This window comes from Panthera pardus, unplaced genomic scaffold (assembly GCF_024362965.1).
Source record: "Panthera pardus isolate Hobbes unplaced genomic scaffold, ASM2436296v1 HiC_scaffold_24, whole genome shotgun sequence".
NCBI lineage: Eukaryota > Metazoa > Chordata > Mammalia > Carnivora > Felidae > Panthera > Panthera pardus.
In genome coordinates this window covers 65,922,749-65,942,901 of record NW_026526810.1, presented here as the reverse complement: position 1 = coordinate 65,942,901, position 20,153 = coordinate 65,922,749, and the positions used below count along the sequence as shown (strand labels likewise).

Genomic DNA, 20,153 nt, shown 5'->3' with positions numbered 1-20,153 from the left:
CTTCAGAGAGTTGCATGTGATGAATTCATATAATAAGCTCTAATTCTGAATGGAAAGAATGAGACTTACCATTTTTATCCCAACAAAATTGGTATTCCTCCACCCCTGCTAAGTAAAACATTCAACAGATATTTAAATGAGCCGGGTCTGAAGGGGTGCCAACTCACTGGCTTGCTCAGGGTGCCAGGGCTGGCTCTTGCCCGGCAACACGTGCACCCCTTGAACCAACTGGGGACCTGAACTGTGAGTGGGTGCGTTTGCGGTCGGGCATTTGGCCGTACCCCCACAAGTAGTCTTGCTTGGCGTGTCTTGCCTTACATAGGGGCTGAGTTCTGGTGTCCTAATGACGGTTCCTATGCCCTCTGCAGGACTAAGGATAGATCATATATGAGCGGGAGATGACTAGGACATGGAATCAGGAACAGGGGAATGGTTAAGGGCACCAGGAGGGGACTGCCAGTCACTGGGAGAACTTAAGTGCTCAGTAAACATAGGGCAACGAGGAAGTTCAGGGGCTGAGGTGGGGAAGAGGAGGAGCTGAGATTGAGTAGAGAAGGTGCCTAGAGGCCAGCAGGCGTCGAAGTCCTCTGGATCTGACCGGGCAGTCCCAGCTCCAGCCCGTCCCCTGGCCCCTCCCCGCTGCCGGCCAGAGTCACACATGTGTTTTCCTGTTTTCCATTTCGGTCCCCGTCACCCTCTGCCTTTTCAGCTCCTCGGAGTCAGCAGCTGCTGCAGCTCCAGCCTTAGCTGGCTTCCCTTCCTAGCACCTTCCCCTCCCCCGCCCCTACCCCCTGCTTGCGGGTAGCCCCTCCTCCTCGCACCTGCCCAAAGGTCACGGGACAGGTAAGAGGTGGGAGAGGAGGGACTATGGGCCAGAGGGGAAGTGCCGGAGGAGGATGGAGTGAGCGTCCTGCAAATTGGCCAACCGGAGACCCAAGAGTCCGTTGTCTCCCGGCCCTGGCCCTGGCCCTGGCCCTCTCTAGGCAGAGCCCTCTTTCTGCCCAGAGACTTCAGCCCTACGCTAATGGGAGCCCTGGGCGCAGGAGTAAACAATTTCTTTCTTGTTTCACTTTTTTTTTTTTTTTTTTTTTTTTAAAGGGACTATGGTAGCCTCACTGGAATATAGAAAAACAAATGGAGCACTGGGGAGGGAGGAGCTGAGCTTCCAGCTTGGGGTGATGGGGGAATCTGGCTGCACCACAGTGTATGTGTTTTCTCTTTCTGTTGTTAGAGGGGAAAGCACAGACCAGTTGGAACTAGGAAGGCAGGACATGGGGTCTCTAGGGGAGAAAGTGTCTTCTTCATTTAGCTCTTGAGCTTGACAGAGCAGCCAAGACCCTGAACTGTGTTCTCGTTCCTGGAAGAAGTATGCTTTGGCTTTGTCATTCACAGGTAGGGTTTGGGTCCAGGACTCCACTGGCTGCTGTGCTAGGCATGGCATGCTGTGGGCCCTGTGCCCACTTTCTCTGAAACCCTGAATCTGAATCTTCACCCATAGGCTATGAGTGTTGTCCTGTAACCTCCACTGGGTACTCAGGGATGAATGCACCTCAGGCAGGAAAAAGACAGGGTGCTGTGTATCAGGAAGGCAGGTATTTCCTGGGGTGCCAGACTCTAAAGTTTCTCCTGTAAAGCCTGGCGTGGGAGAGCCCTTTGGGAGAGGTCCTGCTGGTCCCAGGCTGCCTGAACGGTGGAAGCATTACCCGAGAGCCAGGCTCTCAGGGAGGAATGTGAGCTGCCAAAGATGGTGCCTTCCTGCCCACGGCTGCGATGCTAAGCAGTGGTTAAGAGGGGGCATCTTTTCTCTGAAGGGCATTCTCCCCTGTCCAGTTTGCACAGACTAAGGAGTAAGATAGGGAAGATTCCACTGGCGGCACTTCCTAGTGAGACCGCTAGGGTGTGCTGTCCTGCTGGAGTGTGGGTTTCACCCCCCTCCTCTGGGTATCTGTCTCAAGATTCCAAGATAAAGGACTTCGCTTTTCACATACCCCCAGCCCGGGACTAAACCCTGCACACTGCTTCGCTACTTTCCGCCACAGTTTCCCCTTCCTTTGTCCCACCTTCCTCATCTCTCCTTCATCCCTTTCCTTTATGTTCCATTAGGACATATGCCCACCCCTTGGTGCCAGGAAATTTGGTCTTAAAAGGGCAGGCGGCATGATGTGTTTTTATTTGCCAGGCAGTGGCCATCCTAGCAATAGCATCGCCGCCAAGAAGACTTGTAGTCGCCCCTCATCCCTGCAAAGGGGTGAGAAAGGGGAGGAGCAGGCTGGGAAGGAGGTAGCCTAGGCATCAGGCTGAAGGATGGCAGAGGCTTTCCGTTTAATCTAATCACACCCTCCCCCAGGTAATTCATTAGGGAGCCATCGGAAGCGTTTTCCTGTCTGAGGGGAAGGCCGGTTGGAACTGGTGGGAGGTAGGGGAGATAGCACAGAGCATGGGCTCTGCTGGCGAGCCCACCTGCCTCCTTCACCAGTTTGGCACCCCGACATGTGACTTAGTGCCTCTTGGGGCTGCAGGCAAGCTTGGATGAGATCAAGCATTAGGGTGCTTAGCAGTATGTCTGGCACCTGATAAGTGTTCCATAGATGATAGCTATCATTAACATGAGTGTTGAGGGGGCTGCTGGAAGAAAAGGACTCTCTCCTCTGGAGGGATTTTAGGTATTTGTGAGGATGGCTTAGGAGAAGCTTGATATCTGGGAAGGGTGAGCTCACCAGAATGCAAAGATGTAGGGTAGAGATAAGCCACCCTCCCCCACACCCTGGGGATTTTTAGATCTTCCTTCTTAGGTTAACCAAAGAGGGTTAGAAAGGGTGTGGGAAGGGACCGGCAGATTTCAGGATGGATAGGATGTATTTCTGTTGGTAAAAGAGAACCAGAATACCAGACCGAAGTAGATGGACTATGAAGCTAGAATATGTGATTTCCCAAAACAATGCTCAACTTCTTTGCTCTGGGCCTGTCTATTCAAGATAGCTCAATGAAATCTCAGTTCCCCATATTTTTAGGAAATTGGACTAAACTTGTATGTGGGGAAGGTGTTTATAGGAATTATTATTATTTTTTTAAGGATGAATGGGGAGGGGATGCAGCCAGAGGTTTGAGTCTCATTTTCTTTTTAATTTTTTTAAAGTTTACTTATTTGGAGAGAGAGAGAGACACAGAGAGAGAGAGAGAGAGAGAGAGAGAGAGAGAGAGAGAGAATGAGCAAGCAGGGGAGCGGCAGAAAGAGAGAATCCAAAGCAGGCTCTGCACTGCTGTCAGCATAGAGCCAGATGCAGGGCTCGAACCCACCAACATGAGATCATGACCTGAGCTGAAATCAAGAGTCAGACGCTTAACCGAATGCACCCCAGAGCCTCATTTCTTGACCTTGTTGCCTTGGAAGTAGATTGAGGCTCAGCTTTGGGGTTGTGGCTCAAATTTGGGGGCAGCCATCCTTTGCTCTGAGGGGAAGTGTGCAGAGTTCTTCTCTTAGGAGGCCCGTCACGAGGCATGGGGACTGTACTTACACTTCCTCTAATGTCAGCACGGGCAACAAGCCTTTGTGGCACCCTGTGCAATCTCCCCGCCTTGCCTTTCTTGTTTGGGGCGAGGGGGGAGTGGGGCTAGGGTGGGGCCTGGAGGACAGAGGCTTGTGCATTCCTTCTCAGGCCACCGCCCCGTCCTCAGCTAATTTCCTCAGGGCCAACTTCCCTGGGGCTAAAGAAACTGCACCCAGTGGACTGTCATTTCTTATGGGCCCTCAGTCCTGGAGCAGCGCTGACAAAGGAGATTCCTGAGAGAGCGCCTTCTTATCACAGAAAGTGCTGAGCCAAGAGCTCCAGGCTGCCCCTTTTGCAGATGTGAAAGGCCAGTGAACCTTAGACCCAGACAGTTGCTTAACACTCCTCTCCCCCTCCCTCACTCCCTCCTCCCGTCTTGACCTCTCCATTTGATTTAAATCCATAAGCATTTGCCTGGCCTTTCCTCTGACTGCTGGCTGAAAAGGAGGAGTGGTCAGGCCATAGTGCCTGGAGGCTGTGGCTCCCCAGGACTGCCACAGCGGGAATCTGCTGGAATCCAGGTTCAGGGAGTGAGTGTGCTTCCCGCCCTCCCCTCAGCAACCCCCTCCCCTCGCCCACCCCCTGTGCTGCTTTGCACTGTCCGATCACTTCCTCTCCCCAGTGCCCCAGGCCCTAGCACCTCTCCACTTGGTCCGCCAGCCTCTCCTCTCTTCCTCTCCGCCGTCTCCCACTCTGCAGTGCTCTCGGGCACCTGCTGCCGCTTTAGCTACTTGCCTCAGCTTTGGGTCTTTGGGTCTCAGCTCTCCAGCTGCAATTCCTCGGCGGGGGAGCCATCATCAGCTGCCTCCCATCATCCCTAGGTTGGATCACCCTTTTCCCATTCATACCTTTTTGGGTGATGCACCTATGCTGACGTGGGGGATTGGACAGCAGGAGGCTGGAACACTAGGGGCTGCGAGAGAGAGATGTCCGGGAAGGAAAAGAGGAGAATAATCTGCCTTCTTTCAGAGAGGAGTGGGGCTGCTTGGGCTCTGCTAGGGCTGCAGACCTCACCTCAGGGTGGTTAAGAGATGCTCCCTGAGCAAGGGGATGGTTGTAGGTTTCCGGCAAGAGGTCCATGAAGCCCTTAGGTTTGCCAGAGTCCGTGTCCTTGGGGAGGAGAGAAGTTTGTGAGGGGAACCCACAGAGAGGCTGCTTGCAAGGTTGGTTCCTAATGTTGCAGCTCAGCACAGGTAACAGTGAGACTGGAATTGGAAGGGAGACAGGCTTTTTTGGGGCAAGGCTGAAAAAAACACAGGCTCAAATCAGGATGGTTATACCTGGGGACTGCCAAATTGCCTTGTATCCCAGCAGAGTCCGATAGAACCAGGATTTAATTTTCTATTTTGGAAATCTGGGGGGCAGCACCCTCCTAATGAGGAGAAATGCTGCTTTCTCTCTAGAGAATGAGTGCCTTCTCTTAAAAATTCCACCTGGGGTTGTTTCAAGGAGCCAGCTGGAGAAGAAGAGGTTAATGGGAGATGGGAGGCCAGAGTGAGCTCTCTGAGATGGTGGGCCGGATGTTGTCCCTGTTGACCACCATAGGCAAGAGTTTTAGGTAATTGCCAGCCACCTGAGTTATATCTTCATCTTTCTTCCTTAGAGGGCGATGCCAAGAAGCTGGTGACGGCTTTCTTCTCCTTCCACCATGGCTGACGGCATTAAATATGAAGTGGCCTCCCAGCAAGAGGGGGACGCCTCCCCTTTGGGCGATGAAGCCAGCTCAGGGTCTGAGCAGGTAAAGCTGAAGAAGGAGATCTCGCTGCTTAATGGCGTGTGCCTGATTGTGGGGAACATGATCGGCTCGGGCATCTTTGTTTCCCCCAAGGGCGTGCTCATGTACAGTGCCTCTTTTGGCCTCTCCCTGGTCATCTGGGCTGTTGGGGGCCTCTTCTCCGTCTTTGGAGCCCTTTGTTATGCGGAATTGGGCACCACCATTAAGAAATCTGGAGCCAGCTATGCCTACATCCTCGAGGCCTTCGGGGGATTCCTTGCCTTCATCCGACTGTGGACCTCACTCCTCATCATCGAGCCCACCAGCCAGGCCATTATTGCCATCACCTTTGCCAACTACATGGTGCAGCCCATCTTCCCGAGCTGCTTTGCCCCCTATGCGGCTGGGCGCCTGCTGGCTGCTGCCTGTATCTGTAAGTGGGGCCAGGGCAGGAGGTGTGGGCTGGAGCGCCAGGGCAGAGGCTGGGATGTGAGTCCAGTAAGCCAGTGAGAAAGGAGCTGGAAGCGAATGCCTCCGACAAACACTCTTGTTTTCATTTTATTATTAAAAAAAAAAAAAAAAGATTCTATTTTTAAGTAATCTCTACACCCAACGTGGGGCTTGAATTTACAACTCCTAGATCAAGAGTTGTATGCTTTGGGGCAAGTGGGTGACTCAGTCAGTTAAGTGCTTGGGCTCAGGTCAGGATCTCGGGGCCTGGGGGTTCGAGCCCCGTCCGGCTCTGTGGTGACAGCTCGGAGCCTGGAGCCTGCTTCGGATTCTGTGTCTCCCTCTCTCTCTGCCCCTCCCCCGCCATGCTCTGTCTCTCTCCATCTCTCAAAAATGAGTAAACGTTAGAAAAAAAAAAAGAGTTGTATGCTCTGCCGACTGAGCCAGCCAGTCGCCCCCTCTTGTTGTCTTTAAATTAGTGTGGGCTTCGTGTGAAAATTCAAATGGTAGCAACGTGTAAAAACAAGCAACAATAAAGAGAACGCTTCACCTCTTCCCCACTTTCCCACGGTAGCCCCACTAGCAGTTCGTATGCCCTTCCTGACTTTTTCTTGTTCCTTTAAGAAGTGTCGTTAAAAAAATGTAGTTTTCTTCTGTTTTTATTTTTTGTAAAGTTTATTTATTTTGGGAGAGGTAGTTGTTTTGTTTTTAAAATATGGGATCATGGTACACATATAATTCCGGTTTGTGCTTTATTCCCAGAATTTACCAGTGACATTTTCTACTTAGAGATCTATTTAAAAAAAAAATTATTTATGTTATTCCATGTTAATGTGAAGGATGTATTGTTTATTTAACAAATCAGTCCTCTTAGTGGCCATTTAAGCGGGTTCTAATTTGTTAGGCACACAGGTAATGCGCCAATGAATATTTTATTGTTTATACGAGTTTTTCTGTGGGCCAGATTCTTAAAACCGTCATTTCAATCTACCCTGACTTTTGCTCTGTCTCATAAGTAATGTATTTAAACCTATACATTCAGCAAAGCCACTTTGGAGGTCCTGAGAAGCTGATCGTCTATAGCCCCATCCCCCAGGGGCCTCTGTTCTGGAAAAATGGCCCCCTTGCCTGAAACCTTGGAGACCCTTCCCACACCCCAAATGTGGAGAAGCTTGGAAATTCTGTCATTTTAAGGGGCACCTCCCCCAGCAGCGGTGGCTGCGGAGTGTGGGCATTTTGCACCAGGTGTAGTTGCTCCCTGGATCAATCCTCTCCAGTCGGCTTTGTGTCCTCTTTTCTCGAGGTTTCTCCACTGCCCCATCTTATTCCTCAGCTTCCTCTCCAGCCTGCCCCCTTTGACTGTTGTGCGGAGTCCTGGGTGTCTCCATGGGGTCCCCCTGTGCTTTGTGCGTCCGTGCTTGTGGCTTGGACTCCTCTTCGTGTATGGGGATGTTTGTCAGGCATGGCAACAATCAGGGAGGGGAGGAGGGCACTGTCTCTTGTTACAAGAAGGAGGCTTTCCCTTGAGGTCTCAGATGTGATCTGTAATGTCTCTTGCGTCATTTACAGTTGACTTACTGGGGAAACTAATTTTAGGATCTGTCAGTCTTGAGGCGCTCTCCAGTGTGGGCATACTGTTATGTATCTTGTGTGGTGTAGGGATTATTCCAAGCAAAATTTCCAAGATGGCTGCATCGTTTGAAGTACTAGAATCCAATAATTTTAACCATCTCTGTTGAAATCTCTTTAAAACCAGTGATATGTCTGCCTGCCTTCATAACTTGACATTTCTTTTGGTGACTCAGAGTCACCATTACACATCTCTATTCTTACATGACTATGAGGCCTCAGGCCGCTGGGGCGGGGATGAGTGTTGACTTCTTCAGGAGCTTCCAGGGTGCTGGCCTGACTTCAGTTCAGCAGTTTCATTCTTTATGAGTTCCATCTGTGTCATGTCTGACAGCTGTTGTTCCTTGACTCTGGCATTGTGCCTACCTCCATCAGCCACCCCTTTTTAAAAAATGTTTATTTATTTTTGAGACAGAGAGCGTGAGTGAGGGAAGGGCAGAGAGAGAGGGAGACACAGATTCTGAAACAGGCTGCAGGCTCTGAGCTGTCAGCACAGAACCTGACGTGGGGCCCGAACCCATGAACCTTGAGATCATGACCCGAGCTGAAGTTGGACGCTCAACTGACTGAGCCACCCAGGCGTCAGTCACCCCTTTTTAATTTGCTGTGTCTAATTGGGGACAGAGATGTCCTCAGACCCTACAGTTGGGTGCACATACACATGCAGGTACACCCTTGTAAGGATATGGGCAGAGTAGCCACAGTTATGATTTGTCCGCAGAGCTCCCCAGTTAATAAAAAGATACAGTTTTGTGCATGGCTTTATGGCATATATATAACATAATTCTGATGGAGTGACAGATACACCAGATCTGTGTTTGAGCCTGCGTGACCCTAGGCAGGGTGCAGTAACTGTTTTACTTCTGGGCTACTGTGTGGACGAAGTGAGATTTGGTGGAAACCATAAATCATGACTCAGGTGTAATGTATTGGTGATTATTATGTTTGAAATTATTCTCTTTTGGCTGCTTCCAGGACTTTGTTCTGTCTTTAATTACTTCAGAGGGACCTAGAGATCTGGAAGAAGGTTCAAAAGGGCAACCAAGATTGTAATTAAGAATTTAGGGACATATGATTCATGAGTTTCTTCCTTCAACCATTGTCTAACGAGCACCCAATACATGAACATTCTGTCCATATACTACCTATGCAGTAATATCTTGTTTATCTAGCCATAGCCGTTCAGGAGAAAGGTAGAGCAAAAGGCCTAGAAGCAGCCAAGAAAGAAATTTTAAACACAATAATCATTAATATGTTACAGTTGAGTCATGATTTATGGTTTTCACAGCCTCACTTCATCCGCAGAGTGGCCTGGAAGTAAACCATCCCTGCACTTGCCCAATGTCCTGCCACTACTGAGCCCTCCCTCAGGCACAGGTCTGGTGCCCTTGTCACTCCCCCAGAGTTGTCAAATATATGCCAACAATGTATGCTCAACGTGAGGACTGAGGCTGAATCTTTGAACTTAGCGAGAATAGGGATTTAATACAGAACTTTCATTCATTCACGGAACATTTAGAGCATTCTCTGCGCTAGATATTCCAATGAATGCTGGGAAGCAAAGAAGAATAAAGTCTGGACTTTGCCATCCAAGAACTCCTAGTCAAGGAGAGAGATAGATAGGTTAACCAATAATTGTCATGCAATGTAGGAAATGTGGTGATAGAGACACTGTAGGAGAAAGCAGGACAATTTTCTTCATTTGGGGAAGAGGGCTTATAGGAGGATGTCACAGAGACCATGATGTCTGAACTGAATTTTGGAAAGATACGGAGCTGTCTCCTAGGACACTTTCACTGAGGGAACTGCAGTGTGACAAGGTGTGGAGGTGCAGACAGGCATGGAATGTTCAGAGAATTCCAGGTGGTTGGTATGGCTGGAATGCAGGGTGGGAGAGGGTGAGAAGGCAGAGACTGGAAACGTAGCCCAAGGCCAGCTCCAAGACTGGTTTATACATTGTCTACACAGGGTAGACTTTATCTGGAAAGTGGGAAGTTGTTGATTGTAAGTGGGGAAGTGAAATTAGATTTGCCTGGAAGAAGAACACTGGTGGCCAGGTGGAGTGTTTTTGGTAAGTGTGAGAATCAGAAGGTAGGCACATCGGTTTAGGGAGTGGACACCTGAGTCCACTTGAAGGCTGGTGAGCAAGGCCTTTGGACCAGAGATGAGGGGGTGGATAGAAAAGTAGTAATAAGGCATGGTTTCTAGGACTTCTGGATGAGTGTGTGTGGTGGTGGGGGGCAGTTCTCAGAGGTGATGCTAAGAATTCAAGCTTGGACAGGGGGCCGGTGATGGGGCTTCCATCTGAAATAGGGAAGGTGAGCTGAGGGATGAGTAGAGGGGCATCTGGAGCTTCTGCTAGGCTGCTTATGTGGCCTTTCCATGAGCAGCGCCCTCCTTGGGTCATCATGACCCAGAGTCGGTCACTGTCCCATCAACTGACTCATACTTAAAACAGAGACTGATGTGTAAATGATGATGGCAGCCTAGGAATGTACAATGATGGACATACATCATTAGCATAATTTCTAATGACCAGAAGGTGTGTGTTCACTGTCAAGGCTTCCTAATGCCATAGTCCCTAGGAAACCCATCGAGGAATCAGGGATTGCTCTCAGGGCATGGAATCAGAGCCAAGGGAGAAAGTTTTGACTACTGGAGACAAATTTACTGAACGTGATGGGTTTTATAAAATACGGAGCTGAAAGGTAGAGCAGGAAACTCACGGTGTGGTGGAGGAGACAGGAAGTAGTCAATTACACACTTCATATGGGTAAGTGCTGGGAGCGGGTGGGGTGGGCCCTACTCAGGAGATGTCTGTACTCAACGCTGAAGGATGAAATGGTGTCAAGGGGTGGCTGAAGCGCCCACTGGCCGTGACCTACAAGGCGTGCTCCATCTGACTTCTCTCAGACCTCTCTCCCCCTCACTCTCTCTGTGGAGCTACACCGGCTTTCTTGCTTTTCTTCCAGTTTGCCTGGCCTGTTCCTGCTTCGGGAGTTTTGTACTTTATCGTTCCTTCTGCTGAGAAGGCTCTTTCCTCAGATGTCCTCAGAGCTCATCCCCTCAGTCCACTCGGGTCTTTGTACAGACGTTACTTCACCAGAGACTTCTCCTGTCTCTAATGGTCACTCTCAGTTTCCCATCCTGTTTTGTTTTTCTTGATAGCACCTGTCACCACCTGACATTAATCGTTTACTTGTCTGTTGTCTATCTTTCCCTCTAGAGTGTAAACACCATGAAAGTAAGCACTTTGTTTTGCTCACGGCTGAATATCCAGCGCCTAGAACAGTGCCTGGCATCTGCTAGGTACTCAATAAATATGTTGAATGAAGAAGGGGCAAGGATATTTTAGGCACAGGGAAAGGCAATGTAAAGCACAAAGGTGAGAAAAAGAATGGAGTGTGGGTGCGCGGGGGGCGATTGTGGGATGTGAGGGGACAAAAGGAGGCACGCGGCTAGAACACGACGCTCATGTTCTAGGGAGTTAAGATTTTATTCCACAAGTTAGGAAGCTCTTGTGGCAATCCAGGCAGGAAATGACAAAAGCCCAAATGAGGGCAGTGGCAGCGGGGCTGTGGCTTACTTAGGAGATGATGTCTCCAGGAAAGGATAGATAGGAGAGCAATTTAGAAGGTATAATCAGTATAACCAGTAATACTTATTGGGATGTCTGGTGTAAGAGAGAGAGGTAGGTGATGAGGAAAACACCCACCAGCTTGTAAATGTTGTATCCCAGGGGCTAAGCCTGTCTTAGGATCCACTGTATCCCCAGCAAAGAAACCAAGAGAGGAGCTTGATAACTATTCCTTGAATGAAAAGCTGAGGTTTCTGGTTTGGGCAGTTGGTAGGTGGTGGCATCGTTTACAGGGATGGGGAGGATGGAATCATGTTGAATTTGAAATTTGTAGGATAGGAGGTGGATGTGCCCATTTGGAGCTCAGTAAAGAGATGGGGCTGGAGATAGGCAAGTGCTTCGTAAATACTTGCTGAATGTTTATTTTCCCAGCACTGATCATTGTCTTCCTGGAGCTCTCACTGCATGTGTGTGCACGCATACGTGTGCGTGAGCATGCTGGGGGCTGTCAGGGTGGGCACTCCAACGCAAGGTTACAATGGATTATAATGAGTGTTGTGATTTCTTAGGCACAGGGAGCCATGGGAGCAGACCTAGGCTAGCCTAGGAGAGTAGAAACTCTGTAAGGAAGTTTAAGCTGACACCTGAATGAGGAATTAACCAAAAGAGGGCGGAGTTGCATCTCAGGCAGCAAGAACAAGAGGTATGAAAACTCCGAAGACAAGAAAGAAGGACGTTTTAGAGACTCCTTCTAGTAAAGGACGTCAGGGTGGGCTGCAATACTGAGGTTAAGGTAGGAAATGTTGACAGCTGGCCTGCAGAGGTGGGTGGAAATGGTAAGATAGTTTGTTCAGGGCTTTATTAGTTGTAGTTATTATTGTTCTATAATAAATCATCTAGTGACATAGAATAATAGTCATTTTATTTATTTATTTATGTTTATTTATGCTTGTTTGTTTATTTATTTAGGTTTATTTATTTATTTTGAGAGAGAAACAGCTGGGGAAGGTCAGAGAGAGAGGGAGAGAGAATCCCAAGCAGGCTCTGTGCTGTCAGCATGGAGCCCGATGCAGGGCTCAAACCCACAAACTGTGAGATCATGACCTGAGCTGAAACCAAGAGTCTGACGCTTAACTGACTGAACCACCCAGGTGCCCCTATTTATTTATTTTAAAGTAATCTCTACACCCAATGTGGGGCTTGAACTCATGACCCCGAGATTAAGAGTTGCATGTTCTGACTGAGCCAGCCAGGTGCCCCACAGCTGTTTTATTCTTTTATGGTTTCTTAGCTCAGGAATTTTGGAAGGGGTAACTGGGGCAGTGCTGGCTCAGGGTCTCGTGTGGTGGTAGTCAGATGGTGGCAGGAGCTAGAACGAGGGGATGCTGAAGAAGATGGGGGCTAGCTGGGCATCTTTTTCTTTTCGTGTTGTGTTAGATGTGTCTTTCAAGTGGTCCCTCCATATGGACTATGTTGAGTCTCCTTACATAATGGTGGCCCCAGAGCGATCAAACTCTCTACCTGGCAGCTGAAGGCTTCCAGAACGGAGTATGTCATCAACCAGAGTGGAAGCTGTGCGTTTTATGACCTAGCCTCTGAGGTCACAGGGTGTCTTTCCTGCTGAACTCTGTAGGTAGAAACATTCACAGAAGAGTATCTCTTCTTCTTTTTTTTTTTTTTTTTAAATGTTTATTTATTTCTGAGACAAAGAGAGACAGAGCATGAGTCGGGGAGGGGCAGAGAGAGAGGGAGACACAGAATCCGAAGCAGGTTCCAGGCTCCGAGCTGTCAGCACAGAGCCAGACGCGGGGCTCGAACTCACAAACCGTGAGATCATGACCTGAGCTGAAGTCGGTCGCTCAACCGACTGAGCCACCCAGGTGCCCCAAGAATATCTCTTCATAAGAGAAGAGGCACAGACCCTATCTCTTGATGGGCAGAGTGTTACAGTCACATTGTATGAAAAGCATGTGTGTTGGGAAATGTTGTTGAGACATCTTTGGAAAATACAATCTGTTGCACAAACCACATTAAGGAGTTTGGTGGGCTTTCTCCTATGGTAATAAAAAAAAACCTCTTTGAGAGTAAAGCAGAGAGTGACTTGTGTTGTGATTAAATTGTAGAGTTTGTGATTTTTAGAAAGATTACTCTGACTTCAGTTTGCAGAACTAAAAACAGGGAGACCACTTAGGAAGCTGTTGCCATGATCCCAGTGAGGGAAGATAGTGGCTTGGATTAGAGTCATGGGATGAGAGATGAGGAGACTGGTTAAGACTTAGACACTGATTAGATGGATATGGGTGGAGGTTGAGGATGATAAGATGGCCACGTTTCTGTCTCGGGCAACTGGGTGGATGGTGATGCCAGTTACTTACAGGGAGTCAGACTGAAGGAGCAGTAGGTTAAGAGAAATTGATAGGTCAGTTTTGGATAGGTTGAATTTGTGTTTGCTGACGTCCAGTAGGTGGTTGTATATTCATATGTATATGAAATTACGGTGGTTGGGCTGGTGATATACTTTTGTGAATCCTTGGTGTAGAGGTGGTCATTGAAATCACAGTAGCAGATGAGATGATCTTGACCGGATGTAGCAAGAGAGGAGGAAAGGGGCGAGGTTAGCATCTCAGGAATGCCAACATTGAAGGATAAATAGTCCACAACAAGGAGAAGAAGCGCCCAGAGAGATAAGAGGGAAATGGGAGATGGTGAGTAAAAGAGAGCAATTTGAGAAGGAGTTGGTGGCCAACGGTGTCCAATCTGCTAAGAGGCCAAGCTAGATAAGGAGGGCGGTTGCTTGGATATATCAACAGGAAGTCACCGTGACTCTGGAGAGGGAAATTTCAGGGCAGTGAGGGTAGAGTCAGATTTCAGAGAGATTGTTTATTCATCCAGTGAAACCTGAGTATCTACTATATGCCTACTTCTGGGCGAGGCCTAGGGATCCAGAAGTGACTGTTACTCAGTCTGTCCTCATTTGGCTCCGACTTGATGATAGAGACACATCAATAAACTATTCTATTGCAGTGTGGATAGTGTGGGGAAAAGCAAAGGCAGCACACTCAAGGGGGATGGGTTTACACTCAAAAGTAGCCTTTGTTGAGGAACTGTTAAGTAAGATAAGGAATGGAATGCCATTTGGAATTGACAAATAACAGGTCAGGAAAACTGTCCCTCTTCAGTGGAGTGGTAGAGTGGATATTAGTCAAGGGAAAGGAAGGGAATGTAGATATACTTTCCAGAAGACTGATTCTGTAGACAAGAAGTGTGGTTCTTAGAGGGAGGGACCGAGGTTGAGGGAGGGGTTTATGGGGAAGACTTCAGTCCTCCTTAGGCTGGTTTGGGGGTATATTTCTGGAAAATTTGGATGAAGAATCCATACCCGACAGTCACGTCTTCTCCATGGTTGGGTAGAGTGCTTGGGTGCCCCGAGTCAGCATCTCTCTCCCTTGAACTCATCCCTTTGGGAGGCAGGAATGTGTGGTGGTTAAGAGCATGGAATCAGGTCAAATTATTAGTCTCAGGTTCCTCATCTGTATAATGGAGTCTATCTCCTAGAGGCTTGATCTATATTTTTACCATACTTTAATCCTGTTCAAACAGTGACCATTTCAGGAGAGCAAATAATTTCTGCTCCCGTCATGGTGGCTTACTGTCCCTCTACAGATAATAGTTTTCCTTTAGAACTGCTGATGAACTACAATGCTAGATAGGCTACTATTGCGAATAGACCTTGAAATCATTTACTGATTATTGCTTAAGTAAGTTTTTTCTACGCGTGGGTGACTTCACTCATTGCTGATTTCATTGTCTGGGTAATCACGTGCTTTCCTCTCTGCCAGGAGTTTGTCCTCCCATCCCCCAACCCCAGCATGAGCCTCCCTGTGCTCAGTCCAGGTAACGGTGGTCCTGGTGCCCACCTGCACCCCCTTTGCTGCCCCAGACTGGATGGGTTGCCTCACAGTGACTTTCACAGCACCCAGTTTTTATTCTTTTTTAAACTGTCTTTTCTTTAAAAAAAAGTTTTTTAAAAATGTTCATTCAGTTTTGAGGGACAGAGAGCGAGCAGGGGAGGGGCAGAGAGAGAGGGAGACACAGAATCCGAAGCAGGCTCCAGGCTGTGAGCTGTCAGCACAGAGCCCGACGTGGGGCTTGAACTCACAGACCGTGAGATCATGACCTGAGCTGAAGTCAGTCGTTTAACCAACTGAGCCACCCAGGCTCAGGGTTTTTCTGTTTTTTGTTTAAGTTTATTTACTTTTAGGGAGAGAGAACTCACACAAAAGTGTGTGAGCAAGGGGTGGGGCAGAGAAGAGAGAGGGAGAGAGAGATTCCCAAGCTGGCTCCATGCTCAGTGTGGAGCCAATGTGGGGCTCAATCTCATGAACTGTGAGATCATGACCTGAGCCGAAATCGAGTCGGACACTTAACCTACTGAGCCACCCAGGCACCCCATCACCCAGTTCTTATAATTGTCCATGTTCACTTTTCTGTGAAGGCTGAGGACTGGGTCTGTACAAGGCCTGGAGCACAGTCAGTGCTCAGTACATACTTGCTCTCTGGCTGGCTGAATGAATGAATGAATGAATGAATAAAGGAATAAATGAATTAGGAGTTCTGAAAAAACCTTGCTGTCCCGCCAGGGTACTATAAATGGTTACTTTTCCTAACCAGAGAAGTGTGCAGATGGCCCCTCCTAGAGCTGATTATTCTGGCTTCTCAGAGTTCTTAGGGGACTGCCCCAGTTTTCTGCAGCCAGAAGCCCCATCACCCCAGGGGGAGATCATCCCGCTCACAGTCCCACATCCTTGCATACAATAGGGACAGCATGGTGTGCTGCGGTGTATACAAGTTTTGGAGCTGGACACTGCCTGAGTGGCCTCAGTTTTCTCAATTATGAGATAAAGACTGGGGTGCCTGGCTGGTTCAATCAGAAGAGCATGTGACTCTTGATCTTGGGGTCGTGGGTTCGACTCCCATCTGCGGTGTAGAGATTCCTTAAATAAATAAAACTTAAAAAAAGATAAAGATAATACACCTACTCTGTCACATTAAGTTAGATGATATCTATGAGAACGCAAGGGACCTAACACTTAATTGTTAGCCAAAAATGGTGTGTCCTACTGCAAATTCTATTCAGTCATTTGCATCTTATTAATTTCTAAAAACTTTACTTTCCATTCCACCTTTGGATGACTTAAAAGCGGTTTTAGTGTTCCAGGGATCAGAAAGGAGAGCTGAGGGGCACCTGGGTGGCTCAGTCGGTTGAGCATCTGACTTTGGCTCAGGTCATGATCTTGCGGTTCGTGAGTTCGAGCCCCGCATCAGGCTCTGTGCTGACAGCTCGGAGCCTGGATCCTGCTTCCGATTCTGTGTCTCCCTCTCTCTCTGCCCTTCCCCTGCTCACGCTGTGTGTGTGTGTCTCTCTCTCTCAAAAATAAAATAAACATTGAAAAAGTTTATTTTTAAAGAAAGGAGAGCTGAGACCCTTCTTCCTCTTTGCCAGACAGGGGAACTTTTCCCTTGGCAGAGTCAGAGCGAGGTGTCCCCAAGTGCAGCCCCACCTGACCGTTCTTTCTTGAAAGCCAGCCTGCCTCGGCCACTGTTAGCCGTTTCGGACGCTTCTGCTCCTGCCTTGTCCTGTCTGTGCTTGCCTGCCCTGTGATCTAGGATCTTTGGTCTAGTTTTTTTTGTTTTTGTTTTTGTTTTGTTTTTGCCTTTCATGAACAGGAGCTCTTACTTCCTGTGTCTTCACAGGAGGTCTGCCCACACTGTGCCAGTCAGCCAGCAGCACATACTCAGGCCCCTCTGGGAACAGACCGCTGGTCTTTGGGGATCAGGTGTGTCCCCGATGCTTGACCCTAGTGACTTGCACATAGTAGGTGCTTCAATAAATGGCAGCTGGATGCACGAACAGGAGATGTGGCTCTAGATTTGGCTTGGCGGAGAAGGGCATTGTGTGCCTTTGGCTCTCAGGGTTGGATGAGGGCTGGGCCCACTGTGGGCTAGGCACGAGGGAGGGCAGAGAGCTCACCCCGGGTCTCCTGGAGCCGCTTGTGGGCTGTAGGGGACTTTGGATCTCTGCGTGTTTGTCTGAGAGCTTGGGCCGTGTGTCCTTGTGCAGCTTCTTCTGATACTCGACCACTGACTTCACGTACTTGTGGCTAATGAAGCGGAATAGGCAGATGCTGGGCCCGCAACTGATTTCTGCCCTTCATACTTTCTACTTGGCAGCTAGGTACTTTCTCAGAGGAGTTTTCTCAAGAGCCACTTTAGGTTGGAGGTGAGGAAGCTTCCACTTCACGTCCCACATTCACACACTGCATAGGCTGGAGTCAGAGCCTTGGGTTCTTTCTGGGGTGGGGCCGACATGAACTTCAGCACAACCTTCCTCCGCAGGCAGAGGGTAGAGCTCTGTATTGGTTGGATCCTCAAGGCTCTTCAGGGGTTCACCCTTGGTCTTCTTTTTCTTGTGTTCTTTCTCTCTGACTCAGGAGAGGCTGAGGGGACAGGCTAAAGTAGGCTTGGGAAGAAGCTGGGGAGAGTGGGCCCCCACCCTGGCTGTACATTGGAATCACCTAGGGCTTTAGAAAAATGCTAATGGCCCCTTCCTCTCCCACTTCGTTTCCCCAACCAAATAAATCTGAGCCACTGGTTAGAAGAATGGGAATTGGCTTGGAGAAGGAGAACTGGGGAAGTAGAAAAGTTGCTGCTGAGGAGAACTGATGGAGGCCTTGGACGGAAAGGTTCTCAGTTGTCACTGTCCCTTAGAATTGCCTGGGAAGCCTCAAAAACACGCTGGTGCCTGGGCTCCACCCCAGCGTTTCTGACTTCATTGGCCTAGGTGGGGCCTGAGCGCTGACTTTGTTAAAGCTTGTAAAGCGATGCCAATGTGCAGCCAGGATAAAGGAGCACCGAGTTAAGGGAAGGGTTTGGGCTTGTTCTGATCAAGGCTGTTCTGTAGGTGATTATTTCGTCTAGTGATTACCTAAGGCAGCACACCCAAAGCAGGCAGATCATGACTCCTCTGGGAAACCCCGTCTTAGACTTCCTGCATCCAGAACTTCTGGGTTGGAGCTCTGAAACCCTAGGTAACATGCCTCAGGTGATTCTGATGCTCGCTTAACCTTGGGGTCCCGTTTCTGAGGACCCAAACTGTACCTAGCTGAACAAACCAGTAAGGATCGGACCGATAAGGACTAGCTGGCTTTGAGAAGAGAGCAGGTAGTGTGGTTTAATATGAGGGCCTCCTGGTACAGACCGCCTGCTTGCTCCCTCAGAGTGGTGCAGAGCCGCGGTGACCAAAACGCTGCCTGAGTTCCAGGGGGCATAGTAGGAAGACTCTGATCCAGTGATCCGTAGGGTTTATGCTCTGTGTGTTGTCTTGCCTGCTGTTCTTACCCATGATGTCTGAGTAAGCAAAATGGTCCTGTAGCCTGAAAGGTAAAAGAACCTGAGGACCATCTGCTGTCTGAGACCTATTACAGCACCTAGGAAGGGTGGAAGAAACAATACGTCAAGGAAGCCAGGAAGAAAATTTACTTATTTAAGCTTATTTGTTTGGACAGAGAAAGAGAGAGAGTGTGCATATTGAGAGGCAGAGAGAGAGGTGGGGAGGGAGAATCCCAAGCAGACTCGGGGCTTGAGCTCACGAACCGTGAGATCATGACTTGAGCCAAAATCAAGAGTTGGACGCTTAACACACTGAGCCACCCAGGTGCCCTGAAAACATGATATTTAAGGTATAGAGAGTATCCCTGACAACACAAACAGAAATACAGCAGGTAAAAAGAGGAGAGACTTGAACTTTCTGGGTTTAGGTAACACAACTGAGGTTTTTTCAGAAACCTTACATCTGGTCCTTGTGAGGAAAGGGCAGTGGTAGAGTATTCTGGAAACATCTGGGTATTAGCAGGCCTGAGCAAACCAGTGAAGAGTCTCGGCTGCTCCCCAGGGGGTGTGACTCTGGCTGCAGGTAGACCAGCCTAATGCAGAGACATGCGGTTTTTCTGGAGCAACCTACCACAAAGAGCTTGCTTGAATCACTTGAACCCACAGATGGCTATCCTTTTGCTATCCCGTGGGATGAATGATGTTATCAGTCAGAGGATACCTGAGGTGTGTCACTGGTGACTCCGAACGTCAAGATAGTGAACTGAGTGGCAGGTGGCATTTTCATCTCTGTTAATTGAAGGCTGTGCATGTGCAAGAGCAAAGAGAACCTAGAGCAGAGTACCTGACTGTAAATGCTAAGATACCAGGAGGATAAACTCTGGTAAGGGATAGAGCAGATTTCATAGAGATTGGGAGAGATGTGTTTAGTGTGGCTTTAACCTGAAATTGTAAAGGAAAGGAGAAAAATGCACAGATGAAGGTACAAATCTGGGTATTTAAAAAAATGTTTATTTTGAGAGCGAGAGTGCATGTGTGCAAGTTGGTGGGGGCGGGGCAGAGAGAGAGGAAGAGAGAATCCCAAGTAGGCTCCACGCTCAGTGTGGAGCCCAACTCGGGGTTCAATCTCATGAACCATGAGGTCATGACCGGAGCCAAAATCAAGAGTCGGACACTTAACCTACTGAGCCGCCCAGGTACCCCTAAATCTGGGTATTTTAGAGGCTGCGAGGAATCATGTAGAAGGATAAAAGTGGAAAGTTGCTGAGTAGTGCATTTGGAGAAATAGGATAGAAGGTTGGGAATGATGCTTTTGGACTCATAAATGTTAAATAAGGCTAATAAACATTTGCTTTTCGCTAAAATCCGTTTTATTCCATTAGAAGCCGTACCTCTATAAATTTTTTTTTTTTAAAGGTTTATCATAAAACATGTCAAACATCCAAAACTAGAGCAAATAATATGATGAACTCCCAGGGTTCAAGCAGCAGCATGAATGATTAATCACCATTGTTTTATCTATACTCCAACCACCCTCTTCACCCCACTAGATTATTTCAAGCCAATCGAAGACATCATACCATTTAACTTGTAAAGGTGTCATTGTGAATCTCCATAAGGATGTTGTTGTTGTTGTTTTATCATTATTATTAATTTAACATAACCAGGGCAAATGTGGAGTCCTAGTGTGAAAGTGACTATACCTACTCAGAGTTTGTACCTCTCAGAAAAAGAAATGGTGCATTTCCTCAGAAAAACTCTAAAGTTTGGCAAAGAGATGATGGAAAAGTTCAGGGAAAAGAATTTATACTCTAATAGATAGGGATTGAAAAAAAAAAAGACCAGA

At 48.3% G+C, this 20,153-nt stretch overlaps 1 protein-coding gene across 4 annotated transcripts in view; it reads left to right on the top strand.

The window, feature by feature from the left end:
- The first annotated feature begins 83 nt into the window (after positions 1–83).
- SLC7A7 (solute carrier family 7 member 7) overlaps positions 84–20,153 on the top strand; it is a 33,408-nt gene continuing 13,338 nt past the window's right edge. The window contains exons 1-2 of one of the 4 annotated variants that reach the window (XM_053889257.1): positions 84–843; positions 5,152–5,695. In XM_053889257.1, coding sequence (XP_053745232.1) covers positions 5,197–5,695 — 499 coding nt within the window. In that variant the 5' untranslated portion in view covers positions 84–843; positions 5,152–5,196. Of the gene's footprint in view, positions 844–3,678; positions 4,079–4,112; positions 4,370–5,151; positions 5,696–20,153 lie in introns of those variants that run through there. The other 3 variants (XM_019429468.2, XM_019429470.2, XM_019429469.2) reach the window with 3 other exon arrangements.